The sequence below is a fragment of the Sceloporus undulatus genome, chromosome 1 (assembly GCF_019175285.1).
Source record: "Sceloporus undulatus isolate JIND9_A2432 ecotype Alabama chromosome 1, SceUnd_v1.1, whole genome shotgun sequence".
Lineage (NCBI taxonomy): Eukaryota > Metazoa > Chordata > Lepidosauria > Squamata > Phrynosomatidae > Sceloporus > Sceloporus undulatus.
This window is the reverse complement of record NC_056522.1, coordinates 266,408,677-266,431,889: the sequence shown is the minus strand read 5'-3', so window position 1 is coordinate 266,431,889 and position 23,213 is coordinate 266,408,677. Positions and strand designations below refer to the sequence as shown.

At 39.6% G+C, this 23,213-nt stretch overlaps 1 protein-coding gene across 1 annotated transcript in view; it reads right to left on the bottom strand.

Moving 5' to 3' along the window:
* The window catches only part of LOC121926390 (mucin-5B-like), a 72,910-nt gene that overhangs the window by 14,136 nt on the left and 35,561 nt on the right, over positions 1 to 23,213 (bottom strand). The window contains exons 27-39 of the mRNA XM_042459334.1: positions 22,703 to 22,847; positions 21,184 to 21,227; positions 20,923 to 21,095; positions 20,518 to 20,530; positions 15,644 to 17,404; positions 14,068 to 14,178; positions 11,551 to 11,822; positions 7,946 to 8,111; positions 7,321 to 7,571; positions 5,175 to 5,358; positions 4,041 to 4,251; positions 3,013 to 3,191; positions 1,021 to 1,090 (exon numbers count right to left, since the gene is read on the bottom strand). Of these exons, the coding sequence (XP_042315268.1) occupies positions 1,021 to 1,090; positions 3,013 to 3,191; positions 4,041 to 4,251; positions 5,175 to 5,358; positions 7,321 to 7,571; positions 7,946 to 8,111; positions 11,551 to 11,822; positions 14,068 to 14,178; positions 15,644 to 17,404; positions 20,518 to 20,530; positions 20,923 to 21,095; positions 21,184 to 21,227; positions 22,703 to 22,847 (3,580 nt within the window). The remainder of the gene's footprint in view (positions 1 to 1,020; positions 1,091 to 3,012; positions 3,192 to 4,040; positions 4,252 to 5,174; positions 5,359 to 7,320; positions 7,572 to 7,945; positions 8,112 to 11,550; positions 11,823 to 14,067; positions 14,179 to 15,643; positions 17,405 to 20,517; positions 20,531 to 20,922; positions 21,096 to 21,183; positions 21,228 to 22,702; positions 22,848 to 23,213) is intronic.

The window sequence follows — 23,213 nt, the reverse complement described above, 5'->3', positions numbered from 1 at the left end:
TGCCATTGTAATGCTGCCGACATGTATTAGGGCTAGGGACTGTGCAGTTGCCACATGGTCCCTAACCCTAAAATCGGCACAGGTACGCTGCTTGCTGGTGGTATGTACCACACCTCAGTCTCTGCTACTGTAGAAGATACAACAAAGGCAACCTGTTAATTTTACCAGTTTGTGTTTGGGGTAGAAATCCCATCCATGCAATACTATGTTTGTCTGCTACTATATCTACTTCCATCAGTTTAGTGACACGGGGCCATTTTGTCTCTCCATTCTGGTGCAGATCTCTTCTAATTATGGGATATGTATCGCTGTAACAGTGAAAGGTGTCCAAGAGATATTATTTGCATGATCAGTACCTTCTATCTATTAAGGAATACTCTGGAACAGTGATGTTAGAAATAAGACCCAGATCCTATAAATGTTTATTGCAATATAAGCATATGTCAGTGTATCTATGCTAGATCCTACAATTGTGCAATGATGCCATAGCTTCACCTACTGAGTGACAGTCAACTATCTCCCCACCTACCACATCTAAAGTGAGGAAGAAGGCTGTGTGTGTGCTTGTACAAACAGCTGGCTGCACTAGGAACCATGCTTATGCAACTATTTTAATGTTAGTATAGTGCCCTAATAGTATGCCAGCCATTACTTTTTATATTCTGTAATGATCTGGAATATGAGACATGAAGATTATTGCATCTGATGTTTGAGAATGAGAGATGATTCTTTACATTTAAAGCCAAACAAGGAAGTTTGAAGGAGGTACCAGTAATAGTTCACTTATCCAAAACCTGAAATTAGATACTAGCTAAAGTTGGGATTTATGAAGCCTTAGATGGAATTAATAATAAGTAGTTAAGACTTTATCTGCTCATTTGTTTTAATTCACAGAATATTCCTGTATTAGCTAAACAACTGTCCACTGCTGCCACACTCAGGAAATAAAAACACCAAATAAGGATAAGCACAGCCATTAAAACTAATCAGTAAGGGCCCAAGAAAACAGTTTATTCTTACCCATCAATGCAAGTGGGAGCAGGAACAAGACCACAGGCACTGTATACCTTGTCTTTGGGGCAATGGTATGCTGTAGAGAAGAGAATAAATTACATCATTAAGAAACAGACAATGACTTCTGAAGGCAGAACTATATCCTACATGTAACTCTATAGGATATTTTCCTCAAGGGCTTTTAAAACAACAGATAAATCAGTCATGAGGGCTTTAGACTGAACCTATCTGGAGAAGAAACATTAATCTAATGCTTCTGCCCAACCAACATCTCTACCCCAAAGAGGAAAAGAGACACAAGGCACAGTGTAATTCCATCTTGATTGTTCACTGTTGGGTTTTGATGACTGAAGCCTCTTCCATATTGGTCTAAAGAAGCAGGGGTTCTTGCCGAGCAACTCTTTAGGTTTGGGGGTGTTTTGCTTGTAGCTATTACCTCTGTATCTATTAGATTCATTCTAGCCATGTGAGCGTGTGTAGTGAGTTTCTGGGTTTAGAGCTCTTCAAGATATTTTATAAAACTGCTGAGGTGGTCCTATGGTTTGAAGGGCAAATTTTTTCCTCTCTGAATCTAATTTTTCAAAGTGTTATAAAGCAAACATGGCATTTCACTGATGCATGATAACACTATAATAATTTTGTAAAAATTAAAAAGAAGAGAAACAAGGAGAATAGAAGGAAACATATTGTTCCAATAGGTCTCATGATTAAAAAGAAGCTTACCTGAGGTGGAGATAAATTACTACAAGTGGTGTCAGGAATTTCCAGAAAATCATCAAGGACCAGAGAAATATTGTTTGAATATTTTTTTGAAAAAAAAAACAACCCAGAAAAAGTAAAGACTAAAGGAACATCTGGAGGAACCCTCAGATTTAAATATTCATAGGATTGAAGTCAGACCAGAATGGAATGCAACTCTGCAAACTACATGATCTCACAAGTGGAAATAGGGGAAGCAGTTTTTGGCTATTCCCTCTCCATCTGTACCCACTCAAGGTGCCAGGTAATCTGCTCAGTGTTGAGGGACCTCTCTTGAACAGTGTGTGAGGTAGCATTAAGGTCTGTAAGTGGAAGGAGAATTTTACCCTATACATAATAAGCCACCCCCTTTCTCTAATGGAAGTTTCTACTGGATCCTTTCACCAATGTCCTTCCATTGCTGAAGGGTCAGTTCTGGATTCAACCCATATTCTTCTGTTCTATTTAGTTCTTGGTGTTAGGAAAATACTCAGCCTCTTGCTAAAATTGCAAATGTTAATGAATTTACTCTTAGGTATACAAGAAAATAAAGATAAGTCTTTTTAGGGAAATAATGTATTTAGGGTTGTTTTGTTTGCTCTCCAGAATATTTGTACCCCTGTTTTTACTGAGAACATTTTTGGGAATAATTTTACTCTTCTTACAGGTTTTTCAGCAAAATCATTTTCTGTCCATTTTTCAGGAATGTTTTTGCAAATCTCTCCACAATTAAAGAAGAATAGTGACATTTTACTGAGTAAACAATTACTTCTCAAATTGATTTCAACTCTCTTCACTAACTAAAACCTGGCAAAATCCACCTTAAATCTAAAAGCAGACCCAGAATGTTCCAAGCCAACTCCTGCAGGCACTTTTTCTTCTTATTGCTGTCAGTGACCTGAATTTTGGAGGGATTGTTTCATCAGTAATCTTGATCCATGGGGGATTATGGAAGATGTTACAAAGGCATTATAAAGTTCAAAACACAGGAGGAATCTGGACAATACCTCTCTTCCCCTAGTGCTTGGCATCTTTACTCTCTCTGCCTTTCATTTCTCTTGCTGCTTTGCCTTCTGCCTTCTCAATTTTGTCAAAAATGAGAAGCATGGCAATAAAATCAGAATATGACATACAAATAAAGTTAACACCAGCCAAATTGCTGTTTGCATTGGTCAGTAAGCATTTGTTGGTATCACCTCATTTGGTCAGTTCAGTGGTTATTTACTTTAGAATAATTAAACATGTGTGTGTTCTACTTACGGCATTTTCCTTGGGTCTTGCTCCTCCAGTCAGTACAAGCACCTTTAGCTGCACAAAGGGAAGCATACATCTCTACATAGTGGCAGCTCAGGGAATCATTGGCAGACTGACAGGCTTCAAGGAGGCAATCTTCATAGAACACTTTGGGAGGCAGAACTCTATGGCAATCTACAAAGATACTATAAGCAGAGAAGATGTGGTTGAGCCATGGCTTGCACACATCATCTGGAGCCAAACTGTTTCAAAATGGAAGTACAGAAAAAAGGATAGTATTCTGTTTGGCAAGGATGTCAGTTTTATGAATGTATTAATTCTAGAAAGATTCCTTTGCGTCTCACTGCTAAAAGGGGTCTTTCAACTGGTATGCTACCACCACTGAAGTACTGATCCTGGATTTTTGCAATGTCACCCTTCTTTTTGATATACAACTAAATGGAAAATAGTCTAGGGCGCGTTACAGACCACCCAGAAGGGGCAGTCTCGCGCCGCTGCTGGTTGCTGCGTCCAGGAACCGCAGCATCCAAACAACGCGGTTCCCGGACACAGCAAAGAAGAAGCGCCAAAATGGTGCTTCTTCTTCCACCCCGGATGAGACACCACAAGGCGCTACTCGCGCACTTGAGGCGTCACATCCGGTGCGCGACGTGCGGATGCTGTGCATACAGCATGTAAAGATGGCGGCGCCCGTGTGTATAGGGCGCCGCCATCTTTACGCACTCGTCATGTGCTAGGGGTGAGGCCAGTGTGGACGCTAGGTCCTCGGCCAACCCATAGCACGTGATGGGGGCGCCGGAAGAGCCCGTCTGTAATAGGCCTAGATGTCTACTAACACAAATCTATATTATAAGAGCAACAAAGAAAGAGGTACTCTTTCCCTTTAAGAAACAAACGAACACATTTTTGATTCCCCATATATTGGCAATGATAGGGTTGTTGTTTTGTACTATCTGTGCATCAGAGGCTTTATTAAATATTTGTTCTGCAAGAGGAAAAGGCTGAAATGCTTGTAAAAACTGGATTTAACTTACTCGCTCACAATCAGCTCACACAGAGGAGAAGGAGTTGTGCAGCTGGTTGGTGTAGGCAACACAGGTGTCGGTGTTGGTGTCGGGGTAACTCCTTCACAATAAGGCTTATTTTTGTCATAAACCTGCCATTCGACAGCCATCTCAACGCACGAATTGGCTTCATGGCCACTGGGCAAGCGGCAATCATCTGACCGGTCATTTGAACAAGTTCCTGAGAAGCAGGAAGAGTTAAATATACAGAGTGCATGAGTGCATATTTACTTTGAATATCATCAGCATCACAAACCCGATTTCCTAAATTAAATTTTCAACATTATTTTTGGTCTATTAAAAATATATATATAATAATTTGCATTCTAAGCTTCTATTCTTAGATATGTTTAAATGTAGAGTTAGTACAGTGTAGTGATTTAAGTGTTGAGCATGGCCTGCAACTGCACTGCAGAAATAATCCGTCTTTATACTAATTATTATTTTTATTTCAAGGATTTATATCCCACCTTTGTCCCATAATGGGATTCAAGGCAGCTTGACACCGCTTTAACTGTCATGGCTCAATGCTATGGAATTCTGGGATTTGTAGTTTTGTGAGACATTTAGCCTTCTCTCTCAGAGAACTCTGGGGCCACACCAAACTACAATTCCCAGAATTCCATAGCATGCTAAATTAGTGTCAAACTGGATTATTTCTGCATTGTGGATGCAGCCCAGGATTCTGGAAGGCCATAGAAACTCTTGCTCAGCCACAGAAATTCAGTGGGTGACTCTGAACAAATCACACTCGCTCAGCCTAAGAAGAAGGCAAAGCGAAGCATCTACTGTGTAATTCTTGCCAAGAAAACCATAGGATAGGTTGGCCTGAAGGCACATAGGAACAGCACACTGCCATATACTAATCCAGACATTTCATCCATCTAGCTCAGTCCTTTCTATGCCAACTGGTACCTGCTCTTTCTTGGCCTTGAGATCTTCTGAAATGGATATCTCAGGAACTGAAGTGGAGTCTCCTCTATACACAATGAACATATGCTCTTATTGTTAGACTGGTGATTGGTGCATGCTCAATGCATGATTTTGAAGAAATGGGCTTGTGAAAATAGTTTTAAAAAGCTGGGATTTATTTATTTTACTTACCACACTGCCCCTCCGTGTTGTGTTCAAATAGGGAATATGGTAGTTTTATTGAGAAGGTGAGTCCGTTGAAGGCAATAAATGCACCGATGGCAGAGATTTCAACTGTCATGGTAGTTTTGGTACTGGTAACTATAATGCCATTTACTGTGAAATGCCCATTGACTGGCTTATTATTGAAAAGAACCTAAAAGCAGCAGTAGAAAAAACAAGCTTAAGGTTGCATTCACACTAGCGTTTTTGTGCCGAGTAGATCAGGAGAGATTCGATGATGCAATACCGAATCAAAGTTCCCACTACATTTACTCCGATTGAATCTCTCCATGGCAATTTAACCCTGTTGAAGTTCACATTACCATTTGTATCGATTTAAAAAGGAGCCAAATTTCAATCGTTCTCATTTTTTAAAAAAACTGTCAATCAAATTATGCACATCTATGTCACACTATTTGGGCGACTCCCCCCACTCCCCGACAATGGCAAGCCCTTCAGAACAACCCTGAACTAGGTTAGCCTTGGGGGGGGGGGGAGTCACAGTTTCTCAGCCACGAAACTCCTGCGGGTTTAAATGTGGGGTATAAATGGAATATAATATGTGTGCACAAGAGATTTAGTTTGCACCAACTTGGGAGCAGAGTCTGTTGTGCTTTTATTTCTTGGGAAAGAGGGGAAAAAAATAACCCCTAGCCCCCAGCTACACTGATAGGGATTTTAAAAAAAAAGTCAAGCAAATCATGTGCACCTTTGTCATACCAATGATGTGATTATTTAAAGGTACTGTCTACTACAGCCATGCAATAGCAAAGATGTGCATTAGATATCAAATTTTATTTTATTTTATGTTTTTATATCATGCAATATGCTTGTTACAATTCAATTTTTGATGGAAAGGGGAGAGAAAAAAAGAAAGAAAAAGGAGAATGAAGAGGAACAGAAAAATAGAAATAAAAGTTGGCATTGTTTTAGTGAGCTATGACAGCATAAGGCCATCTAGGCCATTGTAACCCTCTTTTTTTGGTCATCATGGAGGCTGGAATTCTGCTCCGACCAGATAACAACCAGCCCCCCCCACACACACACACAAATCACCTTGTGTGGCAGCTTTCCCCAATCCCAGACATTTCTATGTCAGTGGAGAACTGGGAGAGCAGCAGAGACACTTCCAGTTATTTTCTCTTAGTTGGACATAGAATAGTATCATCATCCTTGGGACCCCCAGAAATTCCTTGAGAATATCTGTTGCAGATGGATGGGGGAGGAAGGAATGAGCGCACCAGGAAGCGTATTGTAGCTATACACTGGAGATACATCTCACAATGAAAGATTGTGACCAAAGATTAGGTTTTAAGAAGGGCATGTCTACTTAGGCCATATAAACTGGTTTCTCCCCACCCTCATTTTGACCTGTCTACTAGGGACATAGCCAAGGGGGGGGGTCTTGGGGTCCGGAGGCCCCCCCTTCCATTAGAAAAATGAATGGTGTGTGCTGCTGTGCCGCCGCACCCAAGCCCCATTATAATGGTGGCACTTAATCTGGACCCCCCCTTCCTAAAATCCTAGCTACGTCCTTGTGTCTACACAATGCTATTTTGAGTGAGGACTATCTTCACAACTTGAGGCCAGTTCCACAATGAATCTGCATTATCCCTCCCCTAATCCAGTGTAGAAAATCTCACCTTTTGCTCCAGATTTTGCAGGAAAATGTGGAGCACTCTGTAAGGATACTGGGCCACTGTCTATGCACAGGTTTCACTGTGCCACTTGACACTACCACTGTATGTTACTCTAAAGATTATCACACCAGCGCTTATGCACTGGTAAATTCCTCTAAAACATTGAGGAAGTGCCCGCGTATGAAAGCCTGGTGCACTTTTCAACATCAGGGAATCGTCGGCTCCCCTCCAGCATCACTGAATCATTCGAGGAGAAGGACTTTCCTCTGAATGGAAACTTTGCAGTCAGAGGAAATTGGGGTAATTCTCAAACCACTGATTGGATTATATGATCTTGCTGTTATTATGGCTTTTTATTTTGTTTTGTTTTGCTCAGATAGTATTAGTATGCATGTGTGTGCGCGCGCATGCGCATATCTATCTATCTATCTATCTATCTATCTATACATATAAATATAAAAGCAACAACACAATACCTGAGAAGTTCTCACTCCATTGTGCATCTGACTGCTTAGCACTATCGCCATAGAGTTGTAATTTACAATAATGGCTCTGGAACAGGACTGATCATTAGCTGGATCACAGAAGTAATTGTCAACTAAAACACTGAAGTTTCCATGTTTATTTACAATCTCTTTCACCAGGATGTAAGTGCAATTGTCATGGAAAGTGTAATAAGCACCATCAAAAGTCATGTAGTTAGAATCATCCCAACCAGTACAAATACCTAGAATGGAAAAACCAAAAGATAAAAGTATTCATTGCTGGAATGAAATCTTCAATAAATGTAAATAAAAGGAAATTAATAGTGTAGAATCATTAGCTGTTCCACTGATTAAATTGAAAGGATCAGGTACCGCTCTTATACACCCATTAGTAACTGTCCATTATTACTAAAGGGGGTAGGAATATAATGAATAATGCACTTTTGTGTTATCTCATAATCTCATACCATAAAATCAAAACATGCATAATTTCTCTTCTTGCTTGCTAAGGCTGCAATCCTATACTCAGCTTTCTGGGAGTTAGTCCATTTTGACTCAACATGACTGCTTTTTGTGTTGATATGCATAGAACAGCACTATAAATTATTGTACTTACATTCACACTCATAGTGGAAGCAGCCATCTATATCTTCTATTTTGACTGGTTCAAGTCCACTTGCACATTCTATCTTTTCTGGAGGTGGTAGAGGCACCACAACAATTCTGTTATTTCCTTCACAAGTTGCCATAGTGCAGTTGCTTAACATCCAAGTTTCATTGATCTAGAAGTGATCCACAGGAAATTTGTTTTAGAATGACTGTGCTCCTTAGAAATAAGTTATTTCCCCACCCTCATCCCTGTGGTGAGGGTCAAAGGCAATATATATATATATATATATATATATATATATAATTTGTTAATTCAATCCCAAGTGAGTACAAGGCAGATCTCCAGTGCAACAATGCTGAACTGTGGGAAAGCCCTATAAAAAATCCAATATCTTTTCACCATACTACTTCACCCTGGACCAAGTCTGGTCAGATGTCTGTTTTTAAGAGAGCTAAAAATGGCAAGGGAGATGTTACTTCCTTCGGTTTATACTGCTATTACCTTTGAGTCTTCTGTATCTGCTAAGAAGATTTTCAATTTTCTGAAACACATCAGAAACCTTCAAAACTTGAGCCTAAATCCAACTGTTAGTGCCAACTAGGATAGAACCACTGAATCAATGGAACATATGTAAATGCTGATTGGCCAAGGTCCTAATGTTTCAGTGCATCTACTTTAGCTGTAACTAACAATTGGATTTAGATATCATTTACCAGAGGCAACAGCTGGATGAGTTACACACTACATGCAACAATGCCTTTCTTACTTTCCCTTCAGGACTTAAAAATACAGTCAGATGTCCTCCATCCTGAAAATGGAAATCCTGTTGCATTGACTGCACAGTATATGTTGCCTTTGCATCTGTTTGTATTTGCTATATGACTAGGGAGCAGACTTCTGCTTTGTGAACACCAGGATATAAGTAATTAAATTGTGGAAATCAAATATGCTGTAATTATTTATTACATTTATATACTAGCTATCCAAAGAGCTTGAGGCAAGACACATGATACTCCTGCTTTTATCATAATAACATCTCTGCAAGATAAATTAGGTGAAAGATTGTGACTACTCTAAAATCATTCTGTGAGCTCCCTAAGGGACAGGAGATTTGAGTCTTGGGGCCTATTCACATCATACAGTTATAGCACTATGATTCCACTTTAACTGCCATGGCTGCATCTTATGGAAATCTGGGGTTTGTAGTGCAGTGAGGCACTAGAGCTCTCTGGCTGAAAAGTCTAAATGGTCACTTCTAAACTGCAGATCGCAAGATTCTATAGGATGTTGTCATGGCAGTTAAAGTAGAGTCACAGTGTTATAATTATGTAGTATGAAAGGACCCTCAGTCTTTGGGCTCCAAATTCACCCCAGTATCCACTGCAGCACACCTGCTTCATTTATTCAGCTAAAGACATCCTGCATGTACATTCCTTTTTAGATCACTTAAATCACATGCACATCTGAGTGTAGACTTCATTTATCCATTTGGCACTACAAGATGCCCAGTCAAATAAATGTGCCCATTCTGATTGATAGTCATTCATATATACTCTTCTGAAGCACACCTCTGAGTTGAATCTAGGTGCAGGTATATCTGCTCTGTTACCAATATCAGACCTCACTTACATGGCTGGAGATGCTGATTTTGCATTTGGATTCCAGTATACCATTGTTAAAATACTGTGCATTTGGTGTACTATTGAGACAAATGAAATCACATTACTCTAGAAAGAATATAAGTAACTGTCACCAAAAGGGGACAAAAATGACTGGCACTCCCTCCTCATCCCATTTTCACTGTCATTTTGTCTTTCCAGAAAAGCATTGGCCTGAATTCTATTGATGCTCCCTGCCCCAAACAGAATTATTAAATCAACTGTTACTGGTAATAACAACAGTTAGGTCAATGCTGGTGATTGATTGGGTCTACTTGTGACTATTGGAAGGATTCATGCCTTAGTAGTTAAAAAAACAAAACCAAATACACCAAAGTGTATTCTACACAACAAGCAATGTTATCCACATTGTCTTTTGTGCAAAATTCATTGCTTTTGCACATACAAAAAAAAAAAAAAAATGAAATATGAAAAATCATCAAAATCTATAAACTCATACAACACAGAGAAAACAGATAATTATTCAATTCAGTTTTGGATGCAAATAATCATTTCATTCTCAGGCATTAAAAGTCTGTGACATGTGGATCAGATTGAAAAAAAGTGAAGCTATTTTGCAGATTTCAAAAACAAAAATTGCTGAATTAATCCATAATACTATACATTTAAAAGTATTGTTTCTTTCTGTATAGTTAGGCAGAAGGATTGTGATAAATACAGATTGATATTGTATATTAATATTTCAATGGAAATATAATGATATAGTTGCAATTTACCTGGAGCTTAACTCTTCATTTTCTTGGGAATGTTGTTGATAAAATGATTTTATTGACAGCACACACTTAGTGTGATTACAGAACATATATATTGGAAAAAGCCCCCCCCTTTTTTTCTTTCTTTCTTTCTTTCTTTCTTTCTTTTTTTTTTACTACAGCTCCCAATATCACCCTGTTTACTTGGTCAATGGACATGCTGGCTTGGGGATTCTAGGATTTATATTTTTAAACAGTAACTTTTCCAAGCTCTTACCAAATAACAATGTTATGTTTAAATTCTCACTAGTGGTGGGAATCATATGCCTCAGTATATTCCTGGACTGCAAGTCCCAGCAATCCCAGTCAGTGCAGCCAAAACTGAAGAATGCTGGGAGTTGCCTTCCAAAAATGTCTGGAGGGCTGCTGAGTTCCCCTTCCACTGTACAGAATTCAAGAATACATTCCTGGAAAACCTGTGACAAAAATGGTTTTAGTTATAACTAGAAGCCTTCTCAGTGGCTGCACCTAGTCTCTGGAGCTCTCTTTACAGGGAAGCCACAATGCCCTCCTTCTTGCTGTCCTTATGGACAGGCAAAACCCTTTTATTCTGACAAGCTTTTAAAGAAGACAGGCTGTACAGACCGGCACTCTGTGCTGGACTGTATGCACGGTGAGGGCTGAGCGTCTGCACATTCAAAGCCCTTACCGTGCTGCCTGGCCACTATTATGGTCCACAGGATGCACGCCATGATGAAGCACATTGGGCACAGTGCCCAAACAGTGCTGCATGGAAGGGACATCACGATGCCACAACTCAGCGCTTATGACACCCCTTCCAGAAAGCTGTTTAGAGTGACTTCTTTTTGCTCCCTACAGGGAGTGGAGTGGTGCCGCTGCGTGAGGCTGATATGGCACCAATCCGGGGCAAAAAGGGCAGTGTCCCACCAACCATCAGTACTGCCCCATGGTTTTTAAAGAAAAGGCTGGGGGGTAGTGTAGTGTTTAAACCATTTTAAAAAGCTTTTTATCTTTTTTAAAAATTGCATTTTGCTGGAGGCTCAAATTGTTTTAATACTGTGAATAGTTTAATCCTGTTTTAATGTTCACTTTTTGTATGTTTTTAATTGTGTTGTGTTGTTATTAAATTGTAAGCCATTTTGAATCTCAATTTTGGCAGAAAAACAGGATACAAATAAATATAATAACAATAAAAATAATAGCATTAAAATTGGTTTACCTTTCTAGTTGGATTAATATCAAGGCAACCTGGGATGCCTGGTGTGGTCGATACCGGTGAAGAAGTGTATGATTCAGTTGAGGGAACAAAAACAGTGGTTTTTGATGCTGAAGATGTTTCAGCAGTTGTAACTGGTGAAGTTGGTGTAGTTGGTGGATGGGGAGGAGTTGTTGAAGGACATGGTCCCTGGTGCCTTTCAATTTCACAGTGCTGGTTACAAATGGCATAAAAACTACACCCAGCACTATCAGTTCTATTATATATTATGTCCCCTAATTAAAAAGGAAAGAAAAATAAATGAATTGTAAAGCAGTATTTACAAACCAAAATAATTTGACAATTTAAGAATATATGTATGCATCAACTTTATATGTTTACCTATGCTCAATGGAATGCTTATCCCATTTACCTTTAAGTAAATCTAAGAACACATGCATAGGATTAAACTGATACAGAATCCTAAAATGTCTACTCATACATAAGCTTCACTGAGTTCAATGATACATATGCCCAGGTAAAGGTGTACAGGTTGAGTAAAATGGGTTTAATCACATTTTGTAGCACTGTACCAATTTTTGGAGATGATTTGGTATATATCTGCAAAAATGCTACTAGCTTAAAAGTACAGAAATATGCCCAGTCTCTTACTGCTTAATAGTTAGTGCAAATTTTTAAAATTGCAAAATTTACAAAACTGACTGGCTAGAACCCAACAGTGTATTTCTATCAGCTCCTGTTGCCTCTATCAGAATTATCTTTGTACAACTGGTTCAACACACAAACTACTACACCATGTTGGCTTAATCTATATATTGTGTGCTATTAAATTTACAGTGCTTTATAAATAAAAGATAATAATAATAATAATAATAATAATAATAATAATAATAATAAATTTTCTTGATGGCTGCATAAAGTCCTTACTTAGCGTGAATTAGATCACATTATACATGTAACTTACATAAATAACAATTTTTAAATAGTTAACAGTTACAAACTAACTATTAGCACATAGTAGTAGATGTAAAGAATAAAGGCCAGGTAGAAAGGGAGATGAGAGAAAGGATAGATGCTCTGATGCTTATGTCAATTTTCCACACTCAGACAAAGTAACCTGCTGCTATGACAGAATGAATTCATGCTCAAAGCTTTATACTGCATTTCTAGAAAACACTCAGATGGATGTTTGACATATAAATTATTGGAAATAAAACAACACACAGCATTTAAAGGGTTAAAGATATCTTAGAGTGAGTGATATTGATAGAGTTATGTTACTCCTCATCTCTTATCCACTTATTCTAGCCTCTTGGATATGTAAACTGACACATTTAGGGAACTTTATGCCTTCTCTTCACAGCCTTTCGTTCACACACTTCTACAACAGTGAAAAACATATTCAGGGGTAGCCAGGTTGGCCATATAGCAAATTATATCAAATACAGTAAAACTAGTTTAGCTGAGTGCTAGCTTTGCACCCTTTGGCCCCATACAGACAGGCCAAAATAAAGCTGCTTCAGGTCACTTTGGAGGTATGCTGTTTAAATGATGCTTGCGTCCAAAGAGTCCAGAAGTCGCGCCAAAGCCACAATCCAGTTCTAAGGAATGGAGCGCCACTTTGGCACAGATTCCAGATTCTTAGGACCCATGCATTATTTAAACAGCATACCTCCAAAGTGCCCCGAAGCAGCTTTATTTTGGCCTGTCTGTATGGGGCCTTAGAACACTTTCCCCTATCTTTCTTACAATAAAGCCTTAGCTGGTTCCTTTAGCCATTGGAGTTTTTTGTTTATTTAATCAGAATTTCTGCCTGTGCTCTATCATAACACATATCATTCATTCATAAATGAATGAATGAAACCTGTAAAATAAAAAACCCACATTGAAAACAGTAGACCAAAAGCTGACAGAAGCCAGGTAAAAGAAGATGAACAAAATGATTGAAAACAGAGCTTCTTAAACCATCCAATGTGGGGTGACCGACAGTTTCCCCCCAGATATGTATTTGGAACCAGGATTGTATTTGTGCTCAGAGGCACAAACAGGCTCATAGGCTGCAGTTGTTTCTTTCTTTCCTGGAAACTCTCCTGAGACCAGGAGCTGATAGCTCCTAGACCAGCATCACTCCATTGAACATCATTTCAAGTAGCATTGATTTAAAATGCCTACACACTTACATACATGCGTTTTCACTAACCATCTAAAACAATACAATATAGAAACTTTCCTAGCTAGAGCAATTCACTATGGAGGTAGAATTATAAAGGACATTTTTGAACTATATATACAATGGGGCCCATTGTATTGGCAGGTCAGAGATCCACAGATCTGACCACCTACAGAGCACCATGCCACATATTATTCAATGGTGGCACATGCATGTCGGCATCCATTGAATATGGAGCTTGGCGTCTGTATTTTTCCCTATCCACAGGGATGGGAAGGGTGCACTGTACAAAGCAATATATGGATTACTATTACTTCAGTTCCTTTTCAAATATATTAAGAGATACTCACCAGGAGAATATAAAGAATCTGTAATTCCAGACACATGACAGAAACAAGGAGTTGTTCTGCTTAAAGTGACCGTTGTAATTCCTATAGTAGATGTAATGGAACTACTTGATGCTGTTGAAGGCATAAGAAGAAAATAAATAGATGTCAGACAATGGATATCAGAATGGAAATCACAGAACACTATATTTATTTATTTATGAACATACAGTTGCCCTTCCATTTTCATGGACTTCAGATCTGGGACCCTCGCTTACCCATGAGGAGCAAACTGAGGGGTTTAAAATGGGGCATGCACCCGAGGCATACCACTTACGGGCTTGTATCCCCATTCAAGCCTATGGGGCTTGAATATTTGTGAGTTTTTGTTTTCATGGGGGGGGGGGAAGAGTCTGGAATGAATCCTTTAAAAATGGAGGGCTGACTGTATTTATAACCTACCCAATATCCAAGGATCCCAGGGCAGTGTTCACTAAAACAGTTAAACAGTTCAAAAACAACTGAAAATGGTGTGCTTTTTAAAAAAAGCTTTCTGTGTTTTAATTATATATTACATGTATTTTAAAATGTATTTTAAACTTTTAAACTATGTACTTTTATAGCACAGAAGTTTAATAGTATTAATATATTTTGTACTAGGACATATTTAGCTAACCTGTTATTTTAAACTTTGTAAGCATTCTTGCATCTCTTGGTGAGAGAAAAGCAGGATATAAATTGAATAAATAATAAATAAATAAAATTAAAATAATTGAAAACAATAGAAACACATTAGAAAAATTAAAATAACATTAAACAGCTTGACAAGTTAAAATGAGAGCATGGACTACTGTGGCTAAGTTATCCCTTTCAGGAAAATCTGGCGCTAGACCTTCTGAACCATGGAGTCCACCAGGCCTTTTTTCCACAAAAAAATGTGGAATTTTCCTGTAAATAATTCCTGTTCAAAAACCAAGGAATTAATCTATTTTGTGAAAAATACTTTGGGGAGGGGGTTCTGTGTGAAAGGCATGTGGATTTTGACACATATGAAAGTTCCCAAATATACAAGTTCCAAGAGTACAAGTACTGCTAGAAAATTGCACAGAAACCCTTATATTGTCACAGACTAGCATAAAGTGCCAGCACACATTCTCTTTGCACTCAAGAACAAAATAATCCAATATTTACATTTTAAGTGTAACTGCAAGGCGACATCTAAATTTAATAGAAATGGCACAAATAAAACAGGAAAAAGAAAAACTCTTTCTTCACTGTGAAAAGCATTGTACATAGTGACAATATGTAAACCACAATATACTTGGAAAGTAGAAAAGAAGGTCATTTACATTCTAAAGTTAAATAGGATGCCATGATAACATTTTGTAAAAAAAGAGACATATGTCAACTTAAAAATATGAGAAAAATGCAAGTAATACTGAGCATAATGTTAGCATTATAATATAGGAAAAAGAAATATTTAAAGAATATTATCAGCAAAGCCAAAACTCATGAAAGATGGTACTTAAAGAAATTGTGATATTTGAAAAATTGTTCGGCAAATTGGAAAGTAATATTGCGGAATGCATCAGTAACATACCTGTGGTGACAGTAGGACTGGAGGAAGCTATGGAAACTGTGACAAAAGGCTTAGTACTCTCTGTAGGCTTGGAAACAGGGGTGGACTGCAGGGACGTGGCTGTCACAGTAGAGCCTTTTCCAGGGGTGACTCCAGGTGTGCTGAATGAGACTGTTACTCCTGGGGCGGTGGAGACAACTGTGGTGCTCTGGGTCGTGGTGGGTACCGGCGGAGCTGGGGTCGAGCCCGTGGAGGATCCTGGCGGCGTGCTCTTTCCCAGGGTGCTGCCCTCTATGGTTGTGGTGGTGGTTGTCGTGAAACCAGATGCAGTGGTTCCGGGTTTGCAGTGGCTGTAGTCACAGCATTTATATCTAAGTTGAAAGTTGCGACACATTTCCATCTTCCCTTTTTGTTCGGCATTCCGGCACAACAATCCAACCTGAAGGTTGCAGGTCATGTTCTGACCGAGCTCGTCCAGCCTGACATCGGGGAAGTCCTCAGCCCGGCACTGGACGTCCACGGGGTTCTCGCAGACCGTGCCTCCCGCTGCTCGGATTGTCTCCTTATTCTCCAGATCAAAGCCAGCTCTGTCCGAGCTTGGATAGTAGTTATCGAACCAAGCGGTCCACTGGCACCGCGGCTGGCAGCCGGGTGAGGAAGTGGGCGGGAGAAGGGTGGTGGCCGTGCTTCCGGGTACCCCGGGAGTCTCTGCTCCAGTTGGGATTGACGCCGTAGGCATGGAAACGGGGGTGGACTGCAGGGACGTGGCGGTCACAGTGGAGCCTTTTCCGGGGGTGACTCCAGGTGTGCTTACCGAGCCTGTTACTCCTGGGGTGGTGGAGACAACTGTGGTGCTCTGGGTCGTGGTGGGTACCGGGGGAGCTGGGGTCGAGCCCGTGGAGGATGCTGGTGGCGTGCTCTTTCCAGGGGTGCTGCCCTCTATGGTTGTGGTGGCGGCTGTCGTGAAACCCGGTGCAGTGGTTCCCGGTTTGCAGTGGCTGTAGTCGCAGCATTGGTATCTAGCCTGCATGTTGGGACACATTTTGATCTTTCCTGTCTGTTCTGCATTCAGGCACGCCATTCCATCCTGAAGGTTGCAGGTCACCTTCTTACCAAGCTCCTCCAGACTGAGATGGGGGTGTTCCTCTGACCGGCACTGGATGTCCACAGGGTTTTCGCAGACCTGGCCTCCCTCTGCTCGGATTGTCTCCTCGTTCTCCAGATCAAAGCCATCTCTGTCTGAGCTTGGATAGTAGTTATCGAACCAAGCGGTCCATTGGCACCGGGGCTGGCAGCCGGGTGAGGAAGTGGGTGGGAGAAGGGTGGTGGCCATGCTTCCAGGAGACCAGGGGGTCTCTGCTTTTGTAGACCCTGTTGAGGATGCTGGCAGCGTTGTTTTAGATATAGCTGTTGTTTCTGCAGCTGTTGATGTTGCAGGTAAGGATGTTGGTATACCACATGGTGTATATTCACAGCATAAGAACCTGGTTTCATAATTTTGGCATATTGGTGGAACCTGGTCTTTGTTATTACAGATCAAACCCCCAGTTTTGGTGCAAGTTATCTTTTGATTTAATGACTCCAGTTTTTCATTGGGGAATCTTTGTGCCCTGCATTCCACTTGATCTGGAATTTTACAAAGATTGTGTCCTCTGGCTCTTATGTTTTCTGGTGTTTCATAATCACCATTGTTTGGTCCAAATCTTGGGTAGCTCACATCATACCAATCTGTCCATTCACATACTCTGTGCACACATGACGTTGTGCTTGGTGTAGTTCCTCCTGTCAAAAAGATGTAATTATTTCAGTCTGCCTTTGCTAGTTTGTTTTCGAAGAACCATAGAGTCATAAAATTGCAAGAGACCATAAGGACCATTCAGTCAAATCCTATGCCATGTAGGAATACTCAATGAAAGCACTCCTGGCAGATGGCTGTTTAAAAACCTCTAAGGAAGCAGACTCCACCACACTCCAAGGGAGTGTGATCCAGTTTCAAATAGCTCTTACTGTCAGAAACATCTTCCTCATGTTTAGGTGGAATCTGTTTTCCGGTAGTTGGAATCCATTGCTCTAAGTCCTAATGTCTGGAGACGCCAAAATCAAGCTTGCTCCATCCTCAATATGACATCCCTTTAAATATTTAAATCAAGCTATCATATCCCTTCTTAGCCTTCTCTTCTCCAGGCTAATCATACCCAGCTCCCTAAGTCACCCCTCATAAGGCATGGTTTCCAGTGCCTACTTTGGTTGCCCTCCTATGGACATGGTCCAGCCCTTCAATGTCTGGCTTGATTTGTGGTGTCCAGAACTGGACACGGTATTTTAGGTAAAGCCCGACCAAAGCAGAACAGAGTGGTATTATTACTTTCCTCAGTCTAGACACTGTACTTCTATTGGTGCAGGCTAGAATTGCATTAGGTTTTTTAGCTACCACATCACACTGTTGACTGAAGTTCAATTTGTGGTCTAGTACGTCTTCTTGATTCCTTTCACATGTAATGTTGACAGGCCATGGGTCTCCTATCCTATAGCTGTCCACTTCATTTTTATTGCCTAAGTATAGTACCTTACATTTCTCCCTGCTGAAATTCATTTTATTGGTTCTGGCCCAGCTTTCTAATCTATTAAGATCATTTTGAATTTTAATGCTGTTCTCTGGTGTATTAACTCCTCCTCCTAATTCAGTGTCATCTGCAAATTTGATAAGCATGCCTTCCATTCCTTAAGTCACTGATAAGTTGAAAGGTTTGGTAGTTTTCTTTCCTGGTATTTCAAAACAAAATTGTTTACTTGGTTTTAAAAAATAAAATAGTATTCTGGCACAGTATATGTTATGTTTTGGAGAACAGTATCAAAAAAACACCCAATCTGTGTCTTCAGATATTTGGCTGCTAAATTCCTTAGTGTGTGTAAATGAAATCATGGTGTATTTCTAAGTGTTCAACTTCCAAGGTTAGGATCCTACCTTGGCTTCTCCAAGAGACTTTGGCCCAGTACAGACTGGCACTATGTGCTGGCCTGGAGCCAAAATTAGGGGTTGGGAGAGCAGAGCATCTGCACACTCCTGAGCACTACTACACTGCCTGGACGCCATCTTGGCACGCACACATCCATATGGCATGAGTGCAAATGACGTCGTTCATGCGCCGCATCCAAATGGTATGGCACACAATGGACATCATTATGGCACTCGAGTGCCCCAATGATGCCTGTTCTGCACTGCAAAAACAAGCCCCTTTTTGGGGCTTCTTTTTCTGCTATGCACAGGCCATGCTGTGTGGTTGCCATAGCCTCCAGGGCAGAAAGGGGCAGCGTCTCCACATCACAGATTTGGAACAAATATTAAGGAAAGTTAAAGAAGAAAATGCAAAGGCAGAACATAAAGAAGAAAAATATGATCATAGAGGAAGTACAGAAATTCAACCTAGACAATAAGAAAATCAAAATAGTTAAAGAGTTCCCATAATTTGGATTAGAATGGAAACTGCAGCCAAAAATTCTGAAGTTTAGAAATGAGAAGGGCTGCTATGAAAGTACTGGACAAAATTCCAAAATGTAAAGATATGCAACTGAACACTAAAGTTAGAACTGTACAAGCATTTTATGCCTCACCACCATGTACAGATTGGAGAGCTGGACAGTGAAGAAAGCAGATTAGGAAAAAAATCAGATAATTTGAGATGTGGTGCTGGCAAAGAGTGCTTAGGATACCATGAACAGCCAACAAGACAAACAAACAGGTCCTTGAACAGATTAAGCCTGAAATCTCCCTGGAAGCGAAGATGATCAAACAGAAGCTGTTGTACTTTGGCCACATTATGAGAAGGCATGTTTCATTAAAAAAGGCAATAATTCTAGAAAAGGTAGAGGATAGCAGATAGCAAGATCATACACCAGATAGATAGACCCAGTGAGGGAGGTCACAGGCCTGAGTTTGCAGAGCCAGGCAGTAGGGGGGCTTGGAGATGTAACATTTATGGGCTCGCCATGAGTAGGTGTCAACTTGATGGCACTTAACAATAACAATGCTTTGGGGTCTTAGGGCCCTAAGAAATAGCTTTGGGGCCATAGCTTTCCCATTACTGCACTAGATTCTTCAAGAAGAATTGCTGGCACCCAGCCATTATGTTCTCCATCTCTGCAGTTCGACAGTGGAACACACTCCCTCACAATATGGTGGAGTCTCCTCCTTTGGAGGTTTTTAAACAGAGGCTGAATGGCCATCTGTCAGGGGTGCTTTGATTGTGATTTCCTGTAAGGTAGGGGACTGGGCTGGATCTCTTCTAACTCTATGATCCTATAATTGTTCTGCCTATGGATTTGAAATGCAGAAACAAGTTGATGAATTAGGGTCCTATATTTTTCCAAGCATAGAATGATGATGATGATGATGATGATGATGATGATGATACAAATGTTAAACAAACAAAATATCTCCCAATGAACTCCAAGCATTTTGTATCATTAAAGTAAAAGATCAAATCTGCACAGCATCCCTCCAAAATTTGAAGTAAGTAAAAGCACTATTCGTCAGAAAGGAAAACCCAACAACTTTGGCAATTGTTATTCTATTTTGGAAAATGACCATCTTTATAGCATTCTGAGAAAGAAGAAAGTGTACTATTTATACTTGATATTGTTATTTGTACCATGCTCCTTCCATGCTCTGAAGAAGTGAAAAGAAATGATTAAGATTTCCTTGTTTTTGTGGCATTTTGCTTGTAGCAGCTGACAGTTTCCACGATGGTGAAGTGGTGAATCTATTCTGGATTTTAATCTAAATTTGAGAAGAGCACCAAGGGTGCTAAAACATATCCATAAAATAAGTTCAGCAAGTAGAAAAACACCTTTAAAATTTAGATTAAAAACCAGAGTGAATCTATTATCCTACTGACTTGGAAGCCACCACTCACCATCTTATCTGAAAGATAGCTACTCCTATGCTTTAGGACCAACCACTGATTATCAGTTTTCACAGGTCACTTTTGATTACTTACTGTTCAGAATATCCAATAGGTTCTACAAAGTACACCATTATGCCATTTGTCCTTTTGAGAGGAAGATGTTTCCCCACTCATCTCAGTATTTATTAAACTACTTTGGGATGAAGATCTGAAGCTAGACTAAAGGATTTATTTGAACTCTATATATATATATATATATACACACACACACACACAACCTTACTCAAATTTACTTTGAAGAAGGTCTGCGACTGAATTAACTGGTGCTTGATCCCATGTACCCATCCCTTCAGCCCCAGTTGGTATACCTGCTTCACTTTGTGTTGTAGCTGAAACAGTGGTAAATGTAAATGGTGTTGTTGGTGTAGATCCTGCACATTTGTAGAGCTCTCTGTTGATGGTTCCATTGACATCACAGGTTGCAATCATGCACCAGCCCAAGCCATCTGTGGTATTGTAGATGACATCCTTGTAGTTATAGGTCTTTCCTTCATAATAGCAGTAGCATGCTGAAATTTGGAATAAGAATGACTTGTGGTTAAGCAAAGTCATATGAAATACTTCTTAAAGTGTCTATCACAAATCTCTATACTGTACCTTTAGGGTTGTAGCTACACTCTATGCCTCTATTGGTGCACTGACTGAAAGAAACAACAGTAAAATGTAAGAATAAAATTTCATAGCTTCATATATCGATGCTTATTTTCTACTTAGTTGTACCTAAATGTTAATTTTGATTAAAAAATAATATATGATGCAAAAATAATATTAGCTGATAAATAATTTTTACAGAACATACTTCTCAACACTTCATAGGTGAGTGCTGATGCCTCTGTAACACTTATGTTTCCAACTTTAGAACCTGAACATCCTCCCTTTAATGCTGCACATAGCTGAAGGCAATTTATTTGAACAGATTTATTTTTAAATGCCTCTCCAACATTTTTAGCTTGCAACATTTGCTATATGGATAGATAGTTATGGAGAGATAGAAAGCAAGGAAAAGTAGTATATATTACAGGTTGAGTTTCCCTTATCCAGAATTCCAGTCTGAAATATCGTACTTCAAATATCAAAATGTTTTTCATGGGTGGCTAATATAGTTAATATAGTTTCTGATGGTTTAATGTACACACACTTTGTTTAATGTGTAATTTATTGAAATATTGTATAAAATTACATTCATGCTCTATGTATAAAGTGTATACAAACATAAATGAATTTGGGTTTAGACTTAGGTCCCATCTCCAAGATATTACATTAAGTATGTATATGCAAACACAGACATTCCAAAATCCAAAAAATCCAAAACACTTCTGGTTCCAAGCATTTTTGGATAAAGGATACTCAACCTGTAATCACAGCTGAACTATTTTCTCATCTAGTTCTCATACAGTATTGCTGTTAATGCATTCCCTAGTCAACTAATGAAGATTTGGAATCTTCCTATCATGGTTCATCCAGCCTCTTCCTCTTCTTTCTCCTTTTGCTTTTTTTCATTGTTCTTCTTTTTATACTAGCTGGACTCAGTAGGTGCTAGACTTAGAATTCACTCTTTCTGTTGCTGTTGTTGTTCAATGTTGTGAGTGGGTGTTCTCCCTCTGCTGTAATACCAACTTGTTTCATTGTTACTGCCTCAACTGGAATGAATCATCTGTACATGACAATTTGCAGGAACACAATATATAAGTTTCATTATTGCTTTTCTGATGTTCAGGGGAAAAGGAGGCCTGCATACCTTGTATGCTAAATAAGTATACTGTACATATGAATACTTATTTTTAGTACCGAATATGTTTGGGCACAACAAAGGTTACCACATTGACTGCCCTGATAGAGAACTGTAAATAAGAATAATTTAACATTTTCCATGTTTTTAATCTCCAAGGTTTCTTGCATAGTCCAAACCAAATTTGAACTCTTATCTTCTGCCCACTTGAGTTTGCTCTTGCTGAACTCTATCACATTGTGGTAGGTACCTGATAGTTGGCATAAAGTGCCATTTTTAAATCAATAAGAATGAGTAAATATAATAAATGATTGGGAGCATTTGGCTGCCAAACTCTGGTAAAATTATTTGCTCCCAATATTGTCAAACTCTATATACATTACTTACCATGACTGACAAGTCTCCCTTGCGTGAAATTTTTTTCCTGGTGGGTGATAGTGACCCTGATCATCATAGCAACCACAAACATCAACACAACGCATTTCATCCTCACTGAAATAGGGCTTATCACGAGGACAGTATGGGTAGCAGCCTAAGAGAAAGGAAAAGTTAGTTGAGGGAGAGAAGTGGAATGCATACATGGCCAATAGCCATGGGGATTCTGGTTTGTTGTTGTTGTTGTTGTGTGCCTTCTTTCCAATTTATGGTGACCCTGAGGCAAATCTATCATTGAGTTTTCTTGGCAAGTTTCTTCAGAGGGGTTGCCATTGCCATCTACTGAGGCTGAGAGTGGGTTCTGGCAGCCTTATTGTGTATGGCTATCAGGAACAGGGACTTTTGTATGGTGGGTTGCCATTTCTGTATCTCTCTTTCCATATCTTGCAGCTACTTGTAGATAATGCATAAAAAGTACTGTTTGCTTTCTGGTACTTAATGGCATCAGAAACTCGTGGATTTT